This window comes from Bicyclus anynana, chromosome 1, assembly GCF_947172395.1.
Source record: "Bicyclus anynana chromosome 1, ilBicAnyn1.1, whole genome shotgun sequence".
Classification (NCBI taxonomy): Eukaryota; Metazoa; Arthropoda; class Insecta; order Lepidoptera; family Nymphalidae; genus Bicyclus; species Bicyclus anynana.
Window position 1 is genome coordinate 10,572,459 of NC_069083.1, and position 21,028 is coordinate 10,593,486.

General features: G+C 33.9%; 2 protein-coding genes across 3 annotated transcripts; both read left to right on the forward strand.

The window, feature by feature from the left end:
• The first annotated feature begins 600 nt into the window (after window positions 1-600).
• Window positions 601-15,012, forward strand: LOC112051341 (circadian clock-controlled protein daywake). Of its 2 annotated transcripts, none has more exons than XM_052891382.1 (6): window positions 601-672; window positions 8,543-8,712; window positions 9,664-9,734; window positions 10,575-10,714; window positions 12,564-12,713; window positions 13,277-15,012. In XM_052891382.1, the coding sequence occupies exons 2-6, from the start codon at window positions 8,626-8,628 to the stop codon at window positions 13,429-13,431; spliced, it is 603 nt and encodes a 200-aa protein (XP_052747342.1). In that variant the 5' UTR covers window positions 601-672; window positions 8,543-8,625; the 3' UTR covers window positions 13,432-15,012. The 2 variants fall into 2 exon arrangements, with proteins under 2 accessions (XP_052747342.1, XP_023945715.1); XM_024089947.2 differs by lacking the exon at window positions 601-672 and adding an exon at window positions 5,473-5,684.
• Window positions 15,013-15,243: 231 nt separating this feature from the next.
• LOC112051331 (phosphatidylinositol glycan anchor biosynthesis class U protein) lies at window positions 15,244-20,923 on the forward strand. The gene is made up of 3 exons (XM_024089934.2): window positions 15,244-16,436; window positions 16,991-17,262; window positions 18,164-20,923. Exons 1-3 carry the CDS (start codon window positions 15,673-15,675, stop codon window positions 18,415-18,417), a joined length of 1,290 nt encoding a protein of 429 aa, XP_023945702.1. The 5' UTR covers window positions 15,244-15,672; the 3' UTR covers window positions 18,418-20,923.
• The last annotated feature ends 105 nt before the right edge of the window (window positions 20,924-21,028 follow it).

Consider the following 21,028-nt stretch of genomic DNA (forward strand, 5'->3'; position numbering starts at 1 on the left):
AAAAAAGATATTCCTATTCCCCTCCAACTAGTTGGGAAAGACTGTGCTAGGGGTGGATACGACAATAGACCAACGGGACGGGGATCGAACCACCACCCCTCGGTGATGAGTCCAACCGCTCTTACCGTTGAGCTATTGAGGTTTCATAAGCGTAATAATTGTACTTCATTGTTTAATATAAGAATATAGAAGAATAGACAATGAACAAAACTTATAAAAAAAAGAAACTTGAGGAAAATTATGTGGACAATTATTTTCTTTAGACAATTTTAGCCCCCCCTTATTATAATAAACTTATTAAAGTAAATGCTAAAAAGGTTTTTTTGTTATGGCGACACATCATATTTAATGGATTTTAAACAGTTTATGAAGATCCCTAAAATTCCAGTGAGTACGTATGTAATATTATTAATACAATAAATTGTTTCGCAGAAATGGTTTAAAACGAACTTTACACCCACTTTGATATCAATCAATACTAAATCGAATGAGTAAGGTACGTCTGTTTAATGGCCCGTTGAATGCAAATTCATTACTAAAAGGTTTTCCTTTAAGTTTTATAGCCGTGTGATGTCGATTTCATGTATTACAAAGTGCAACAATAAACACATTCACCAAGGAACACGTCGACAAAGCAGACCGAACATTATTTTGAAATTTATTCAAAAAACGGTGATTTTTTATTAAGATTAATTTTTCATTATTTTTTTATTTATTTAATAACAAAAAAATCAGTTTTTTTAGCAGATATACATTTAAATAAAAATTCAAATGCATTGCTCTAGAAAATAGTGAGTTGAAAATGTATTATATTCATAACAGTTGATTTAACTAAAAGTTTTTTGCAAACAATCATTAATAAATTATTATTCTTCGTAGATATTTTTAATTCAAGACTACAATTTCACCTAGCCTAAATTATAATAATAATTATCCGGGATGCAAAAACATTAGTAGTGTTATCTAACTTCTTATAAAGCATATAAAATAATTCTTATTTTCTTTCTAATCTAATATAATTAACCCTAATATTTATAATTCATTTACCTAATTGATGTCTTCAAATCATCATAAATCAATAAATCATAGCTTAGATGAATTATTTCCTTGTTTAAGCAGTGTATTTTATTAATTTTATTTAGCTCGGTTTAGTACTTGCTTTGTGTATCTGATTTACGACCAATCCGCCAATAACATCCTGCTTATTTTTACACTATTCTTCTTCACACCCTCATATTTCTGCTGAAACGCACCTTGATAATTAAAAAAAAGATTCTAAATAATGCTTCCAACGATAATGACATCGACAGCGCCGTTGACTTTATAAACTAAATAAGGTATTACTTACAATCAATATTTTTTATAAAAAAATGCTTATTTAATCGTCGATCTGTTAAATAGTCGATAGGTATAATAGTTCTGTAGATTTTTCTGGACTATATAACATAAACGGACATAAAGTACCGTAATGATAGTCTCTTAATACTCGTATGTTAGCGAAATACAAAAGGCGTCCAATTTAATGTCGATGACCCGTTGGAAATAAATATACACTCATTAATATCTCAGTACTTGCGTGACAAGTGATTGATACACATAAATCGGCAAACATTTATCACACGAATTGTGTTCGAGGTCAATATTTAATTTGTCAATATTTATTTAGATGCACTAGTTCTGTCGTTGGTTACATGCTGTCCCGTTAGTTATATTTTACAAGCTTAATAGGTTTGCGAGTAAGAAATGTGTGCTTATTTTTGCATAAACATTGGATATAATTTGGATTGGAATCTATATTGCTAAAGTATTCTAAATAGAGACAGCTTATTTATAGCTGTGTTCTGAATCGATAAGATTTGAGAATGTTTTCACAAATTTATTGCAATACTGCCTTAGGCCAGAGTAAAGGATGATAATGATGAGAGCGCCCCAATCAAACACCTAAAATTTCATAGAAATATTACTTTGAAATTATGGACAAGGTGTTTGTATTGTATTCATAATTCCATAAGTTTGTAGCTTATCCTTATGTTGATAACGCAATTGTAAGTCCCATGTCAACGCTAACCACTTAACTTGAATATATTTATAGCTCTAAGTGATGAACCCAATGCATTTTGTAAATTTTAAAATCAGTTGAAAGATAAACAGACATGCGCATTTCTTTTGCCACTGACGTTCTACCATACATGGCTCCACGAAAGACCAGCGCTGCGCTAGTAGATCCATCACTAACGTAGCACACGCTGAGTGGTGACCATTTTGGTGCCTCACACATCTTCTTTAGCTTTATTTAATATCTTTTAATTGACAGTGATACCAGAATAAAGATATAGTGATACTACATCCGGGACCTGATAGCTTTGATTTGACTACCTGAAATAAAACCTAAGGGCCTACATTTTAACCCGAAACGGCCTAAATTATGAACGGGACGAATAGTTTCCTTGTGACTTGCTATCAACCCATATTCGGCTCACTGCTGAGCTCGAGTCTCCTCTTAGAATAAGAGGGGTTAGGCCAATAGTCCACCACGCTGGCCCAATGCGGATGGCAGACTTCACACACGCATAGAATTAAGAAAATTCTCTGGTATGCAGGTTTCCTCACGATGTTGTGACTTACCCGGGTTAGAATGATAACCCTCTGATTCAATGGTATTGATCTAACTACAGACATAGCATCAACTGTTGTTGCCTGTATTTAGAGTTACTAGACGTTTGGTAGTGGTTACTCAAAGTTGGACCTAACATTTTACATTAATTCACAAACAAATTAATTTAAGTTAGTGAATTTTTTCTTTGACACCTAGCCTAGAATTTTTTCACAGACATTAGCCTTATGAATAATCCGCCTCTAGGCGTTTATGGCGGCTATTAATTCACAAGTTTTGAATCATGCGGTTATTAAAAAAGAGAAGATTCAGTCAATTCTGAGTAGGCTCCAAGAAAGGGTATGTTATGTTGGTTAAAACATTATGAGCAAATTCCTACACAACCGATATTGCTAAAGAATTTGAAAAAAAACGAACGCCTGAACGAATATCATACGTATTACGCAAGTGTTCATGTAACCTATTTTAATGATAAACTTCGTTGTTGTCCGTACGAGTAGCTGTTTTAATAATTAATATTATTTTGATTAACTATAATAAATCAATAACCGTGCCCACCCTAGAATGGACCTCTGCTCACCCTAGGATTCTGGGCTACGATATGGAATTCTATTATGATACTAATAATAGACTTGATGTCGGGGCCCAGGCCCACCCTAGGAAATAATCGTAGATACGCCAATTCCCCTTTGTTTGATTGGATGCGTTATTCCTTTTTAAAACTTCCGTTGCATGCGCTGAATTGTTCTCCTAAAATTTCTGCAAAAAAACCAAAATCTCTAAACATCAGCTTTTAAGGTTGACTCACTATAACCTTTTTAAAAATTTGGCAACCAGACAGTACTTACGACGTAGGCATACGCTAAGAAAAGATTTTCCAAAATTTACCCCTATGAAACCGGGTGCAAAGTTGGTCAAGGGTTTCCATGCGAACGAAGTTTACATTACAAATAGGTACAAATAATAATTTATAATCACTATTTTTATTTTTATTGTTTAATTGTATGTAGATAGGATACTTATATACTTTGTTTTTTGCGCTGTTCTTTAGTCCTGATAAGATGTTCAGGTCTCAGACGTCCATGATGTCCACACCTTGATCATCTTACTGCTTATTATAAGCGGTTTAAGTTTCTGTTTGTCGCCGATAGCTTATTGGTTGCTTGCGCAAATGTAGTAGCATTATATTTTATTTTTCCTTAGTCAATTAAATAAATTGTTTAAAATTTTCCTTGCAGGGGTTCTTACGGAAACAGATAGTACATCTTCATTATCTTTTGAACCGTTATTTCTTACTCCTAAACCACGCCATTCAATCATGAGTTGGTCCATTTTATTTATTTATTTATATTATTTGTACAACACAATATAACACTAAAAAAAGAACGAACAATACAAAGAAGAAACAGTATACAAAAGGCGGCCTTATCGCTACATAGCGATTTTTTCCATTTACTCGTATGTCTATGTTCAAGGGTTTACAGAATTGTATAATAACAATCCTATCTACTAATATTATGACCTATACTAATATTATAAAGCGGAAGAATCTGTTTGTATGTTTGTTTTTGTCTGATTTCTGGAACTATCATGGATACAAACTATGGATTGCAAAATTCGATTTCTATATGATAGCCAAACTCTGAAAAAATGAGGAGTGGGAGCGGCACGGGCACCAACGACCAACTTTTTTTCGATAGAACAATATACCAAATTATCCAACGTCATACATTGGATGAAGTCTCTATGGTTAAAACTATATTTTCATATATAAAAGCCCAAGGCTTTACTTACGCCACACACACACGCACATCAAAATGTAATACACAAAAAATGCCTCACAAAAAATGTAGGCACTGTCTCGGAACTTGCGGAACACATCACACGCACGAATCAGATTAAAAAAAGAGTATATATTTTTTATACCTCATCACTACATACACCTTCAAAGAGGCTGAAATATTGAAACTTGTTTTATTTTAAACTAGCTATCGCTCTGCGGTTTCACTGCCTATTACACGTTCCTGTAAGAAAAGGGGGATCGGTTCAGCTGTTTTTAGAGATTCAGACCGAAAAAACAGACAAAAATTAAATTTTTGAATTAAGTATTACTATTACTATTAGAAATATTTTAGTGAAAAGTTATTAATTTAAAGACAGACCGTTTCGACGGCCTCCGTGGCGCAGTGGTATGCGCGGTGGATTTACAAAATGGAGGTCCTGGGTTCGATCCCCGGCTGGGCATATTGAGATTTTCTTAATTAGTCCAGGTCTGGCTTGTGGGAGGCTTCGGCCGTGGCTAGTTACCACCCTACCGGCAAAGACGTACCGCCAAGCGATTTAGCGATAGCGATGCCGTGTAGAAACCGAAAGGAGTGTGGATTTTCATCCTCCTCCTAACAAGTTAGCCCGCTTCCATCTTAGACTGCATCATCACATACCATCAGGTGAGATTGTAGTCAAGGGCTAACTTGTAAAGAATAAAAAAAAACAGTCCCTTTTTTTTATATATAGATAACTACCTGACGGCGCGCGGTTTCGACCGCATGGTTCCCGTTCCTGTAGGAATACGGGGATAATATATAATCTATAACCTTCCTCGATAAATGGCCTATCTAACACTGAAAGAATTTTTCAAATCGGACCAGTAGTTTCTGAGATTAGCGCCTTCAAACAGAGAAACTCTTCAGCTCTATATTACGAATAGTATAGATGAGAAGCGTATGTTATTTTTGGATCACGGCATACAATATTCAGAGTAAGACTTTTAATTACCTTTAATAAAGTGATTCATGATTGGTTCAAGTATACTCCAACACAGGCGCGGCGTATGGCATTGAGCTCTTGTTGTATTGATGCAATCTCAGCAGCCAAACGAAATAGTTGTTTTGTGCCACAAACAGTGGTTTGCTCTGACGGATAACCCGTCTCATAAATACGGGTGAAATAGGCACTGGTCCGTGTATTTTATACTATCATAATTAAATGACTAAAATGAAAATGTTTAATCAGTCTCTATGTGTGCTGATCGCTTTGCTTTTGAGCTATTGTAATGGTGCTGTTGATATTGGTGAGTGAAACTTGATTAAAAAATATTAATTACGTTTCTCTAATAATAATTTGAAATCGTAAACGTAAACAGATACGTTAGATATTTTTATGTTGTCGCTTGTTTTGTCTTTCCTTCTAAAATTCTCATCCTTAACGTGCTTCTAAATAATAGCTTTAAAAGAAATCTCTCTTATAAATATAAAACTATATTTGTGTTGCATTATGGTTAGGCTTAATTTCAATATGTATTTTGTAGAATATAATTAAATAAATTAAAAACGCAGACCCAACGACGTAGCAGTAATAGCAGACGATCTACTTACCGACAGTTGATATACAATAGTGGATATTTATGAATTTCAGAGAATAAATTTTAAATTAAGGGGCTGGTATTTTAGTATGTGAAAATTTCATTGAAATTAGCCTAGCCTTTTATAAAAGAATACCTAAAGATGAAGATTACACACCACGTAGACTTTTTTTCCAGTACCCCAGCATATGCTTGGTTTTTTGAATATAATCTCAATATTATTGGTTCCTAAAGTTCGATAAACGTTTTGTAATACTTACCTACTTTGTGAGATTCGTGCACAGTGGTAGACCTTGTAATTTGCTTTTAGGTGGACAAAGTCGAGGGCAACTGCAAGTGTTATGCTTAAATTGTTTTGGTTATATTTGTATGTTTGTATAAAGGTCAATAGTTTTTCTTTCTTAACAAATGTTTACTACATTTCTTAAACAACTATGAACTCTACATGTTATTCGTTTACTATTACGTATACTCGTACTTACGATTTCACGACGCCTTGGGCTTAGTCGATATTGTATGCTTCCCAACAGGGAACAGCTATCAAGCGTTAATTTGTCGATTATACTTGTGTATTATATTAAAAAAAATATATTTATTTCCTGTTATATAAGGCCATATCTGGCGTACAACAATTCAGAATATAAAATTTACAACATTTCATCAAGTTGTATTAAATTTGTGTAAGTATCTATGCTTCAAATAGATTTTTTCATTCCAAATATAAATATCACGTAAGTATCATGCCACTAAAATATTAAAGATATAATTGTATTCATTAAATTCAAATAAAGATGGACCTACTTAGTCACAATAAAAGTAAGATAGGTATTAAAGAAAGCTAATAAAGAAAACCTCTACTAAAATGTCTATAATATTATTTTTATAATTTTTATGATGAAAATTTCACGTAAAACCTGTAATTAATGAGCTACTTTGTAATTGTGAATGTTCATAACTCAAATTAGCTCTCCGGGGATGTTGATTGGTTACTCGTAGGTACTCGGACCTACTTCTACGTCTCCGAGTTATATCATTGAAGGTAGAGTAGTACTACAATTTCAACATCAGTCATCAATTTGCAACAATCTAAGAAAGATATAGCTCCTTAATTAACTAATCTTATCTGGGATTTGAATAGAACCACAAACACGCTCAGTTGTACTATGAGAGGGTAGTTCTATGTACGTAAGATCTACTTAACATATCATAATATATTGCATCTGAAATTACATTAAAATTTCACTATAACTCGAGCACTATATTGTGGTTTTCAAGTAATCTTTTTTAATGACAACCACAGTTTTCGTCATATAATTTTATCGTTGTCTTCGAGGATATATTAAGCTATACATACCTATACATTAAGCGCAAGCTGCATCTAGATCAATACATTAAGCTTAAGTTGCGTTGTCTTTAGTGACTAGAATCTAATGTCAGTTGTTTCTGCCTTCCGAACCGGTGGTAGAGTCACTAATCATTGGAAAATTTCAAAGTGACTATACTCGTAGTTCTCTGACCAAAACAAATCCACATTCTTATACTCGTACGTCTCTGGTTATGTTAGCTTTACTTGTAACTATATATGTATGTAAGAAAATCTTGGAATCTCAATTTGACCCACTTCCCGGTCTTCGATTAGGATGAAACACGGTCTGAGTTATGATGACAATACATAGACTAGCTAAGAAACGTCATTACAAATTCAATATGGCAGCCTCCCTAAGATGGCGGACTAGCTGCTTGTAATCCACCCCCATGATATGGATATCAAATTAAAGGATTTGTTGTCAGGAATACGAAAAATTGTGCGTGCTAAAAGCGTTTTTTTAGTTCTGTATACTATTATATTTAACAACCAATACACAATCTATTTAACTCAACTAACATAAACACTTATTATAACACACTTATAAGATAGGCAGGAAACAAGAGATCCAATTCAAAGTCAGAGTGTGGTTAAAAATCTAGGTATATATTTTCAAGGTGTTTTATTAAGCGCACATAAATATTATAACCTTATTATCATAGTTTGCTTTCATAATTATAATTTTAAACATACCTACTCCTACATACAATTATACTTTTTGTTCGATTTCAACTTGTATCTTGAATTCATGATTTTCAAAATAATTATGATTAAATTTTAGATTTATGTTGAGCATACCTACCTTAAATTATAGATAAGTATACAATCTTGTCACGTAAAAAGAAACATACAAGTCTACTGCGTATTTTAGGAGATGTGTAAATTTATAAGCAAAACACGATCAACTACCTACCATTTATTGTTTTACTCAAGATTTTACTAAATGAGCAGGTATAGTACCGTCCTAGAGCATTCACTTTGTGGATTTAAGTTTGAGGATTTATTCTTCCGAGATTAATAGCCCAAACAGTTTCTGAAGAAGGAATGATGAAAGCGTTCCTTTAGTATTGTTACGAACTAGATAATTCTTCAGGGACTGGTTCTCTATACATGTCTACAACTATAAAGTTTCTACTATGATGTTAATAGAACTAAACCCAATGTCTGAATTATTATTAATAGGTAGTTCCTTATTTTTCAGAAAAATATTTAAAAGTGTGTGCCAGAAACTCACCTGATGTCAATGATTGCCTTGTTGACGCAGTACAATATGGAATATCTGTAATGGCTGCCGGTATAAAGGATTTGGGAGTACCCCCCGTCGATCCTTATGTACAGAAGGAACTACGGTTGGAATATAAGAATAATCAAGTAAGAATTACTAAGTTCAAATAATTACCATCATCATTTTCAGCCGATGAACAGTCACATCATTAGTAAGGACCCAAACACTTCTACTATGTACCTAGTAATAAATAACCTGTCATATTGGTAGATATGTATAGTGACATGGGAATCAAATCTCGGACGCTAAATTTATAACTTAAGTACTTGTACATATGTTTTCTGTGCTTAAGTTTTTACCCTTATTAGGCATTTCAGAATATTCGATGATAATGCAATAATGATGATGGAGCTTATTGAGCCAAGTAAATTTATGAACTAAATCTTCGTTTAAATTTAAGTGTTGTTTAGTAAATAACTCTTAGTAAACAAATAAACTCATATTTGCGCTTATTTGCCTTGTCTATTATGTAAATAAGATAATTAATTTGCCGTTCCTTCCGCTTTGTTTCCTCGGAGTCTTTATGTTGTCAAATAAGTCCTTAAGATAGTTTTGTATGAACTATAATTTATTTTCCTTAAAATATCTGATTTCCTTTACGTGCCTCTATCCTCGTTTCATAAGATTTAGTTTAAAAATATTGCTAAAGTAGAAGGTAAATCTTTCTGTAGCGAATAATGCTGGAATCACACGTTCTCCCAACCATTCATTTTTAACACAAAAGTATATTCTTCGACCACTTAAAACTGCGTAAATACGTCGCAAGCGTTTGCGGCAAATTTCCTTTAATTTGAGACAGTAGTGACTTGTCGGATTGGTGGACTAGCGCCTGCAAATCTGCGCAAACCAAGTTATACAATTGAATTTGTGATGATTTGTTGAGTTGAGGTTTGGCGATCATGTGATTTCGGCATCACAATACCTAAGCTTTCTTTTGTTCATTATTCATTCTTTTTTATTTATTCCTGGAGTTAGATACCAATTAACTTTAGTGTAGTTTACTAGTTATGAATTGATTGTTTTTTTTAATTTCACAGGTAAAAGTCAAAATGGATAATAGGGACATTATAGTGGCTGGTTTAAAAGCATCGACTGTCCGTGATGCCAGGTATGAAAATTACATTTTATGCAATTTGCATAAGTACATGAATTATTATTGTATTTATTATGACTTTAATATGCAAAGCCAAGGTTTACCTGCGTTGTGGAAAATAACTAAAGTAACTGCATTTTTTTTAAAGGAAGTTCTTTTTATGTTACAAGTAACTAGTGGAAAGGATATAATCATTGACTTGATAAAACCTTATTTGTTGTAAGGTTCTTTGTTTAACTCTTTATTTTGGTGTGGGTGTATAAATAAAGATTTTTATAAATAGGTATCACTACAATATGATGGATATACGAATTCGATGAGTATCTCTACTCTTTATCTATCTATCCTAATACTATTTTGAAATCCTCTGAGAGTTCTCTAAATACTCGTATCTCTATACTCCGAATATGCAAGCCTCATAAGTAATTAGTAAAACAAATTAAGCCTCAATAGCTCAACGGTAAAGTGGTCGGACTCATCACCGAGGGGTGGTAGCTCGATTTCGGCTCCGTTGGACTATTGTCGTGCCCACTCCTAATACAGTCTTTTCCGACTATAGTAGGAGGGCAATGGGAATATTGGTCATATTTTAAAGATATGGCAATATTCTTTATAAAAAAAAATGTAGCGTATATCCTTATTTTTTATTTCATCGCCATAATTTACAATCAATATTCTTCTCTTCAGAATGAGAAAGGTTAGGCCTCAGTTCACCAGGCTGGCTAAATACGGATTGGCAGATTTCATCCACGTAGAGAATCAAGAAAATCTCAGATATGCAGGTTTCCTCACGATGTATAGTCATAAGACATTTCGACGATTTTAGAAGTATAAGAAAATTTATATTTTACGTAGATTGCGTGCTGATGAAGATAGTTTTCACCTGGAAGTGGATATGTACACTCCCGCCGTGAATCTGAGCGGCAAGTACGAAGGCGGCGGTAGCTACAACGCTTTGAACATCACCGCGCGCGGCACATATCACACTGAGATGAGTATGTTTTTTTTATTTATTATATTATATATTTGACGACCTCCGTGGCGCAGTGATATGCGCGGTAGATTTAGATATATAGTCCTGGGTTCGATCCCCGGCTGGGCAGACTGAGATTTTCTTAATTTGTCCAGGTCTGGCTGGTGGGAGGCTTTGGCCGTGGCTAGTTACCACCCTACCGGCAAAGACGTACCGCCAAGCGATTTAGCGTTCCGTACGATGTCGTGTAGAAACCGAAAAGAGTGTGGATTTCATCCTACTCCTAACAGGTTAGCCCGCTTCTATGTTAGATTGCATCATCACTTACCATCAGGTAAGGTTGTAGTCAAGGGCTAACTTGTAGAGAATAAAAAAAACTTATACTATATTAGGGCTTATTACTATTACGCTTAACTAAATTATCCTTCACTACCAATTATGTTAGAAGAAAGAAGAAGTAGAGGGGTTATACGCGGACCGCAAGTGTGTGCCAGTTGTAAACATCGAATGTGTTATGTGGTTTATGTAACCTCTAATCTGTGGATCTACTGAAGCGATTTTCTAAATTCTAGAAAGCCACATTATTTGTGAGTGTCACAGCCTCTTTTGCTATATTCCCATATTCTAATGGAAACGGCACCTACGCTACGCGGGTTTAACTGCGGGGCTTCGGCGTTTTAGATAAAAATCGAGTATGTGTTCAGCAAAAAAAAAAAAAATTATATTATTGTGGTTTCCGATAACTTCATGCGTCAGGATAAAAAAGACATGTTAACAATCTACAATTTACTAATGACTACCCTAATTAAAAAAAACTCCATAAATTAAAAGATAAGTTTGTTTCGTGGCGTTTTAGCTACGTGTATATCATCGCATGATGCCTTTAATAAATGAATAATAATAAAGGAGTCGGTAATTCGAAAAAAAAATAACGTAATTAAATATTTGATCACATGCCTATCATCCGAAAATTAGGCGTTATAAGCCACTTAGAAACCAGTTTAATATCTTGCATATACACCTGTATATTTTGTGCACGTCGCGTCGTGGACAAAAAAAAATCTTTAATGCTGGAAAACTTAGAAAAAGAGAGTTAAGATTTATTTATAATAAAACAATGTCAATTAATGTCAAAATTTCTCATCGCTATTGCAATCTGTTTAATCCCTAGATAAAAAAGCTTAGGCTATTAAAATTCTTCTCTTATGATCTACTTCCTTTCCGAAAAAGTAAATCTGCAAAAACTTGATGTGCTCTGATATTGAGCTTCGAATCTAGTGATTGGTTATACGACAGAAACACAGTCGTTTAGAACCTTAAAGCAGATAATAAATAATGACCTTCCCATAAACCGATAATGCACTGACCTGTAATATTAACCACATAGTGATTGTTCCTACGGTTACGGTTCCTACACTACCTTATAAGTTATAATATTTTAATCATTTATCAAAGTCTAAAAGTCTAAAAGTGAAAGACAAAATTCGTTTATTTCAATTAGGCTTAGTTTACAAGCGCCTTCGAAACGTCAGGTAATTAGATAATGCTGATAACTCGGTATCGGTCGAAAACTTAAAATTAAAGTTACGAGGGTTCCAAAGCGCCTTGGGCCGAGAAGCAACAAAACAAAACAAAATATTCAGCCAGTTTATATTTTATTTTTTGTTTATCAACATTTTACAAATTTATCTAGAAATATAATAAGTAATCTTTGACACTATAATAATATTTTTCTATAAATAAGTATATCATGAAAGATTGTTAACATTGTCCCTGAAACAGAATAAAGAAATAATTTTACACCAACCGGTAGGTACGCACCTACTCGTAAAGAGACAAGTTTTTACATAGTTTTTGTGTATTTTTTCCAGCTGATCTTGTTTATACGTGGAAATTAGATGGCAAACCAGAAACTATAAATAACGATGTTTATATACGAATTAAATCCTTTTACATGCGACCCGATGTTTCAAATATGAACGTTCAACTGACGAATGATGCTCCCGAGAGTAAAGAACTAAGTAAGTGGCCTCAGATAATCTCTTTTCTCTACATCTGGTAATACAGTGCATAAGTAAGTATTATACGGCCTCCGTGGCGCAGTGGTATGCGTGGTGGTGGTGGTGGTCCTGGGTTCGATCCCCGGCTGTGCTGATTAAGGTTTTTTTAAAATTGGTCCAGGTCTGGCTGGTGGGAGGCTTTGGTCATGCCTACCAGCCCATTTAATTTTAAAAAAGCATAATACTGCACTTTATTAGATTGCGCCAACCCTTAGCACAGAATACATACGAACCCTTGAACCTTGATATACTATTGTGATACAATTAAGACTGTATTGCATCTATCTACGCAAAGTATCAAAATACCTACGCAAAACAAATATTAACTTATCCAGCTATAATTATTTATTTATTTATTTTATAGTAGGTACTTACATGTAGATAGTAATTAAACGAGCAAGGTCAAGGAATTACAAAATATATACTTTTAATATTTCTTGCTACCGGTATAGTAGGTAAGTAGGCAGCCATAGGTAACGATCTTTTAGTAGCCTAAAAACTAACATAATTTTGTTTGTTTTCAGCTGCCCTTGGAGTGAGGCTAGTAAACGAAAACTGGAAAATATTGTACAGGGAATTATTGCCTTTTGCTATGCACAATTGGAATAAAATAGGTACTAAAGTAGCAAACAAAATTTTCCTTAAGGTGCCTTACAATCAGCTGTTTCCAAATAACTAAGGATTTATTATATGTCTACGTTTATAGTTATATTTTTTACAACACATTCGCTGTACCACAGAAAACATATGTACAAGTATGTACTAAGTAGGTACTAGATGTATGTACATATATAGTACCTACTAGTAGGTATATACCTGTAATGTGACAAGTTATTATTGAACGTAAATAACATCTAATAGCATACTATTTACTTAATAATGAAGACAATAAGTTACGTTAACGGTAAAACTTCATTGAAGGTTAAAGGTAATTAAGGTCAATCGGTGATGTTTAGTATATGAAATAATTTATGTCAGGTACCTTGTAGGTACCGTCGTCATGTCTATGTAGGTATTAGGTATATGAGCTCCCGCAGGTCAAAAGTTTTCCAGGCATTTCCGTTGTAACTTTATAGCATCGCGCAGATAGCAGACATTTAGGCTACATTTACACGAGCGGCAACTCTACCGACGACCGCAGTCGACTGCAGTCGGCGACGTCTCGGCGGCAGCCAATGGGAGCCGACGTTAGTCGGCGACCGAAGTCGACCGCCGCCGAGAGTCGACTGCAGTCGGCGACGCCGTCGCCTGCCGCCGAGACGTTGCCGATTGCGGTTGTCGGTAGCAGCTGCCGCTCGTGTAAATGAACACTTACAGCGGAATTCATAGACGTTGTAGGGGCACCGCCAGGGGATCATTCAGCCGCCGAGTGTCGAATTTAACCTCTATTTGTTTGAGAATTTGACACTCAGCGGCTGAATGATCCCCTGGGGGTGCCCCTACAACGTCTATGAATTCTACTGTTAGACTGCGCTGCTTGCTATGTCTCGGCGGTGCTAAGAAGTTACCTCTTAGAGTTAGATTAGTTACTCCGTGCAAGGTTTTTAAACAGGTTAGGAACAACGCCTACAAATTATACTAAATGGAAAATTCCTTTTCCAATACAGCGGCGCTATTCTGTAACTATGTTTTTTTAACTCGACTTATTCGAAGCTCACACAGTTTCGAAAACGTCTTTAGAGACAACTTAAAACCGTCCAAGTGCGTGTTATAGCCACGAGCAGTGTAGGGTTTGGTAGATTAAGTTAGCACTTTAATACCTTATTTATTATTATATTATATTTATTATATGGCACTGCACAAAAATACTGATAATGCTCATGATACTGAGTGGGTATAGTTTGCACTAAAATTCTAGTCTGCTATGAATCTAATCCCCTCTGAGGTATGTTTTTCTACACTGCGCAGCTGCGCGCCTTGTGTTCAGAGCGGTCTTGAAGTTTCAGAATCAGAATCATTACATAAAATAATAAAAATTAAATTAAAATAATCATCGATGTAATAAATTTAATTAAAGTTTGACACATACTTTATCAGGGTAAGGTAGCTGTAGATACATGTCCGACTTATTTTTTTTCTCTCGTAAAAGTGTATAGGTAAGTAGGTTAGGTATGTACCTAATATTCAGATTGAGGAAAAGGACTATTTCGGACTAAGTTCATCTTAGGTACTTATTTACTTTACGTAATGTGATATTATTGAGATAAGTTTTATTAAGTAAGAAAATTGTAATTTTTAATAAATATTTCTTTCTAAATTATTATTGATTTTCACTTTTCGGTTCTTCTTCTTGACTTCACAAAACCCGCGGGAACCATGAAGTTTTCCGGGTTGAAAGTAGTTTAGGTGTTAATCCATAACAGAGTAAAGATATATATCCATAAAGTTATAGGTATATTCCATCTCGAAATAGCCAAATCGACTCAATAAATGATCAAAGATTATTAAATTAGTCATTAATTAAATTAATTAATTAAAAGATTAATCGATCTTTTGCGCTTCTAAGCACTTCGCTACAAGTAAAGGAGTAACAAACATACACATACATACGCACTTAGACACAAACCTTGTGTCTATTAAGTATTAGTGATATAGGATATACCTACATAATTCATTTTCCAATAAAATGAAAAATTAATCCTGTATCCATAATCCATGTTAATTCCTCCGAGACCTTTAACAACCGAATCACAGATATGAAACACAAAATAAAAACTTGACTTTAATTCTTGATAGTTGACACTTGTTAGATGGAGTGGAGTTGACAGTGACACTGACATTGACAGTTGTTGATAAATGCTTGGTTGATTTGTTGATCGTGATTCTGAAAATAATTAATAATTATCTTTCTAACCGTCTGTGAATGTAATAATGTGATAAGCTATATATTATTCAGTTAATACAAAAACAATCAGCTATAATGAATTTAATACCGAAGTATTTGGTCGCCTGTTTAGGAAGATATTGGCTCATTCACACGGACTATTGGCAAACGATATCAAATAGAGTGGAAGTAGCAACGCCGCTAAACTCTTGGAAGAGGTTAATTGAAGGTGTTTACTTGTACGACCATGGCATAAATCCTTACGAAGGGGACTCTTTCCACGAGTCTCCAATAATGCTTATCTTATTTCACTTTTTGTTGAAAAAAGTACCATATTTGTTACCTGTTATATTTGTTTTATTGGACGCATTGACTGCACACATACTGTACAAGGCATCGAAGTCGTTTATACGAATATTTAAAGAATCCCAAGAGAGTGGGAAAGGACAGATTGCAGAGGATTCAATAACAATGCTGGTAACTGAATCACAGTTGGATGAAGTTCCTATTTATGTGCTTTCCATGTATTTATTCAATCCATATTCATTTTTAAACTGTGCAGGCATGACAACTACAGTTATACAGAATTTATTGCTAGCTGTATCGCTATGGGGTGCGGCAAGTGGTCACAGAGCTTTGGCGTGTGTGTTCATTGCTCTGGCTACACATCAGGCCCTTTACCCTATTTTACTTGTTGTGCCAATATCTATTCTATTAGCGAACGTCAACCAAGGGTGCAACAAGTGTTCATACATTAGAACACTTCTAGGATTTGTACTGTGTTGGGGATTCTGCATTTTTATATCTGCTTTTATAATGGATGGATCGTATGATTATATCTACAATACGTATGGATTTATGTAAGTATAAATTATACTTTACGATAAATAATGAAGTTTAAGAAAGTAAAAATTCATATAAAGTTATTATAGTTGTTGTCAAAGCTAGAATCACTGTACTGGGTGATATTTTAGTATTTTTAACTACCTCATTGGTCCAGTACTGAGTTGGTGGCTTCAGATCACTAGGTCATGGGTTCAAATCCTAGTTTGAGCTATGAGATACTAAGCAATACATACAAAGTGTATTTGGTATTTAATGTTTATTAAAAACTTTGTTTCTTGCATTTTTTAACAATATTTTCCAATTCCATTCCAAAACAAAAGTGCACATTGCACACACTTTACATCAGATTTGAAAATATAGCAATAATACTTTGTTAGATGACCTCCGAATACTATGCCAACCTGAATTATAGTATAGAGTTAGTGATAATTCACTCTTAAAATAATAGACTAGGTTTAACTAATAGTAAAAAAGAACAAACAGATTTTCTTTGATTTTTATTCATATACTATTTCCCTGTATATTTTATGACCAAAAATAATAATATGCTCATATTCTCTAATTACAGATTGACAGTGCCAGATCTAAAACCAAATATAGGACTATTCTGGTACTTCTTCACAGAGATGTTTGAACACTTTAGATTACTCTTTGTGTGTGCATTTCAAATCAACGCCCTGGCTCTATATGTGGTGCCACTTACCCTTAGATTCCACAAAGAACCGGTACTGCTAGCAACAGTGCTCATTGCACTGTCTACTATATTCAGATCTTATCCATGTGTTGGTGATGTTGGATTCTACTTGGCTCTATTGCCTTTATGGAAACATTTGTTTTCATGTAAGTATTTTTACTTGATAATAAATATAGTAAGAGTCATGATAGCCTAGTGGATATGACCTCTGCCTCAGATTCCGGAGGATGTGGATTTGAATCTGGTCCGGAGCATGCACCTCCAACTTTTCAGTTGTGTGCATTTTTCAATACCTCAAATGGTGAGGGAAAAACATAGTGAGGAAACCTGCATACCAGAGTTTTTTTTTTAATTCTCTACATGTGTGAAGCCAGCTAATCCTCATTGGGCCAGCGTGGTGGACTATTGGCCTTACCCCTCTCATTCTGAAAGGAGACTTTAGCTCAGCAGTGAGCCGAATATGGGTTGATAATGATGATGAAATATAGTAAAATTATGTACAGACTACATAACTGCATAACTGAATCCTTAACACCAAACATTGTATGATGAAACAGAGGAGCGAGACATGTATGGGCAACATTTTCTGTGCCTTCTTATGAATAAATGAAGAACAAGCTTGTTGACACTTCATATGCCCTGTATATACTGGTGGGTAGTCACTAGTCGTTCAGGTGTAGATTATGACTTCTAATATGAAATAATGCTGCCCAAAAAATTTATTACTGGGGAAGTTGGCGTTGTAGCAACTGAAGCTCTTTATCCTTTATTATTAGTACTACTACTAATAAAGGATAAAGGAGAAATATTCTACACCTATCAATCCATATTCAAACAATAACATTCATAATACAACACATAATTGTTCTAAAATTATTTGATCTCAATACTTATTACTCTTGGTATTTAAACACTGAAGTAAGAGGATAAAATTGAATAGCTTTTTCAATAGTCAATGAAAAATGTTTTTAAAAAAATACATGCATATCAAATATTCAAACTTTTTAATTATAATATCAATTTAAGTATTAAAATATTCCGTTTCAGTTATGCAGCAAAAATTTATTGTGGGCTGTGCCTTCCTAATCACATCAGCTCTTGGACCAACTGTTTGGCACCTCTGGATATATTCTGGATCAGCAAATGCTAACTTCTTCTTTGGAGTGACCCTGTCCTTTGCAACAGCACAAATTTTCCTCATTACCGATTTGTTATTTGCACATATCAAGAGAGAGTTCACACTTAAGAATGGATCATCTCGACAGGTTGACGGAAAACCGGCGAAACTAGTTTTACGATAATTCTTATTTTGTGTTCGTAAATATCATAAACATTGTATTTAAATAGCATTTAATAATTTTACTGAACAAAGTTATTCCATAGTGGTTAATAAAATTTTAATTGCAGTGGAGACTGAATTATCTGGATATTAATTAAGATGTTGCTTTGGATTGAATTCTAGAAAACTCCAGGGGTGGTAAACCCCTTAATAGATAGGATTATATAAGTAGCAAAATAGTCACAATTTATAAAATACTGTAATATAATATAAACCTTTCAGTACAATCTATTCCACTAATTGAAGAGGGTACAGGTATATTTTAAGCATTTGAAATAGTAAAATAATGTATTGTATTTATTTTCAAAAGTAAATATTTAATTTATTAACGCCAGTTTCAAAGTTTGGATGATAAAGTCTTCACTGCTATAGTAACCTAATAATTTAATACATATTTCATATAGGTATATTCAATGGACTGAAAAACTTTAGACTAAGATGCATTAAAAATTGAAATTATGTGGACCCTTCACTACATTGACCTAAGATAATAATCTAATATGCTATTAGCTAACTTGGTTAGAATAATAAAAGTCAACCATTAGGTACATAATACATCAATATGAGGTCTTAAGACTAGACTGCATTTATTCATGTTGAATATTATGCTCTTTGACATTTTAATTTTAAATTGAGTGATAGCAAATTAGTTTGTAGGATCTCCTATATAAATCTATTTCATGTAAAATGAATTCTGTGGTTTTCATTTTCTAAGAGGTCCCAAGTTAGCGAATAACTTAGCTGGGTCACCAAAGTCAAAATGTATAGAATAGTCACATACCAACAATCATCATTGTACCTATTACAGAGTTGTTTATGTAATAAAAATCTACAATACAATATTACAATTTAATAATAGAATATTCGGTTTTTATTATTTAGTTGTATTTTCGTTACCAAAAGCTATCAAATCTTAATAATAATGTAATGTAGTAATAACAACTCAGTATTTTAATACTGGATTTAAAAATATTGCTATTATTTATTTAGCGTATTGTGAAAAACTTACAAATCATAGTGGTAATTATCTGTTTTTTAATGAACTTTGATGAAATCACAACTATTAAAATTGTATGTAAATATGAATGTTCTATTCATTATACCATATAGATATATGTATAGATAGATATGCGGGCAATATGCTATTATTTACACCAACGCTCCTGGCACGCAATATGCGTTTTGTAAGTCTTAATATCTTTTAATATTATGTTATGAACATGAAAGTGATTAGTACTACTAAGATGATGTGAGCTATTGTGAAGCAGAACTGTTTTCGTTCTCGTGTGCCAGGAGCGTGGGCATAATGTGTAGTTGTTCTCTATAAATGATCGTAGGGGTTTTAACTTCACAAAAATTATAATATGATGTTTATGTAAATATTAGAATGTTTTAAAATTGAGTGTCTGAGTGTGTCTAAGGGTTCATTTACACGAGCAGCACGTTGCCAACGGCAGCTGGCAACTGCTACTGTCGATTGCAGTCTACGGCAGTCGACTGCAGTCTGCGGCAGACGGTAATTTACAGTAGCTGTGTCAGTCGTATAAGGGTTCATTTACACGAGCAGCAAATGCTACCGTCGACTGCTGTCGGAGACTGTCGCCGAGACGTCGCCAACTGCAGTCGACTGCGGTCGTCTGAATGAACCCTTACACGGCAAACACAGCTACCGTAAATTTTGAAGTGCGTTACATACAGCGGAGCTACTACAATATTTTATTACAAGATATGATGTTATGATCAAATTTTCGATATTTTTGATGAAAAGAAATTCAATTTTTTTTTTTCAATTAAGCTTAGTTTACAAGCACTTTTTGTCAAGTTGTCATGATATAATGGTGGTAATTAAAGTCGAAACTTAAAATCAAAGTTACGGGGTCAACGATTCAATGTGCTCTTCAAGGCACGGAATTATAATTCAATTTCTTGAAAGAAAATCTGGAATCGTACTTAGGACCTCATGATACCGCAAAGGCTAAACATTGGAGCAATGTACCAGGCAATATAAGATAAGTAATACCTATACTTATTATGTGACGTCCATGTGACTGACTTCGATTCGGGGGGCGTAGGTTCGAATCCAGTGCGAGTCGTGCACCTCCAACTTTTCAGTTATGTACATTTTAAGAAATTAAATATAATTTTCCAATGAAGGAGAATTCATCGTGAGGAAACTTCCATACTTACCTGAGAATTTTCTTAATTCTCTACGTGTGTGAAGTCTGCCAACTTATTACATTAATATGGTATCACGGCTAACTTAGACCTTGCAAATATCCCTAAAAAATGTTTTTTAATTAGTTACTTGATCAAATAGATACCAAATTTTACAGTATTTATTATAAACTATGTCATAAGTCACGGTTGTTGAATGAAGAACGCTTGATGGTGCGATTTCATGGTCTAATTTTAATAGAAGTAAAATGAATTTGCCGATTTATTAATGTCAATAAAATGTTTTATTTTTACATTTGTATATTTTTAAAGCATTATTAGATGCTCACATCATCTAGATTACCTGCAACATAATCCTTTACTTACTGGCTTACAAATGATGTATAGCTTGTCAAATT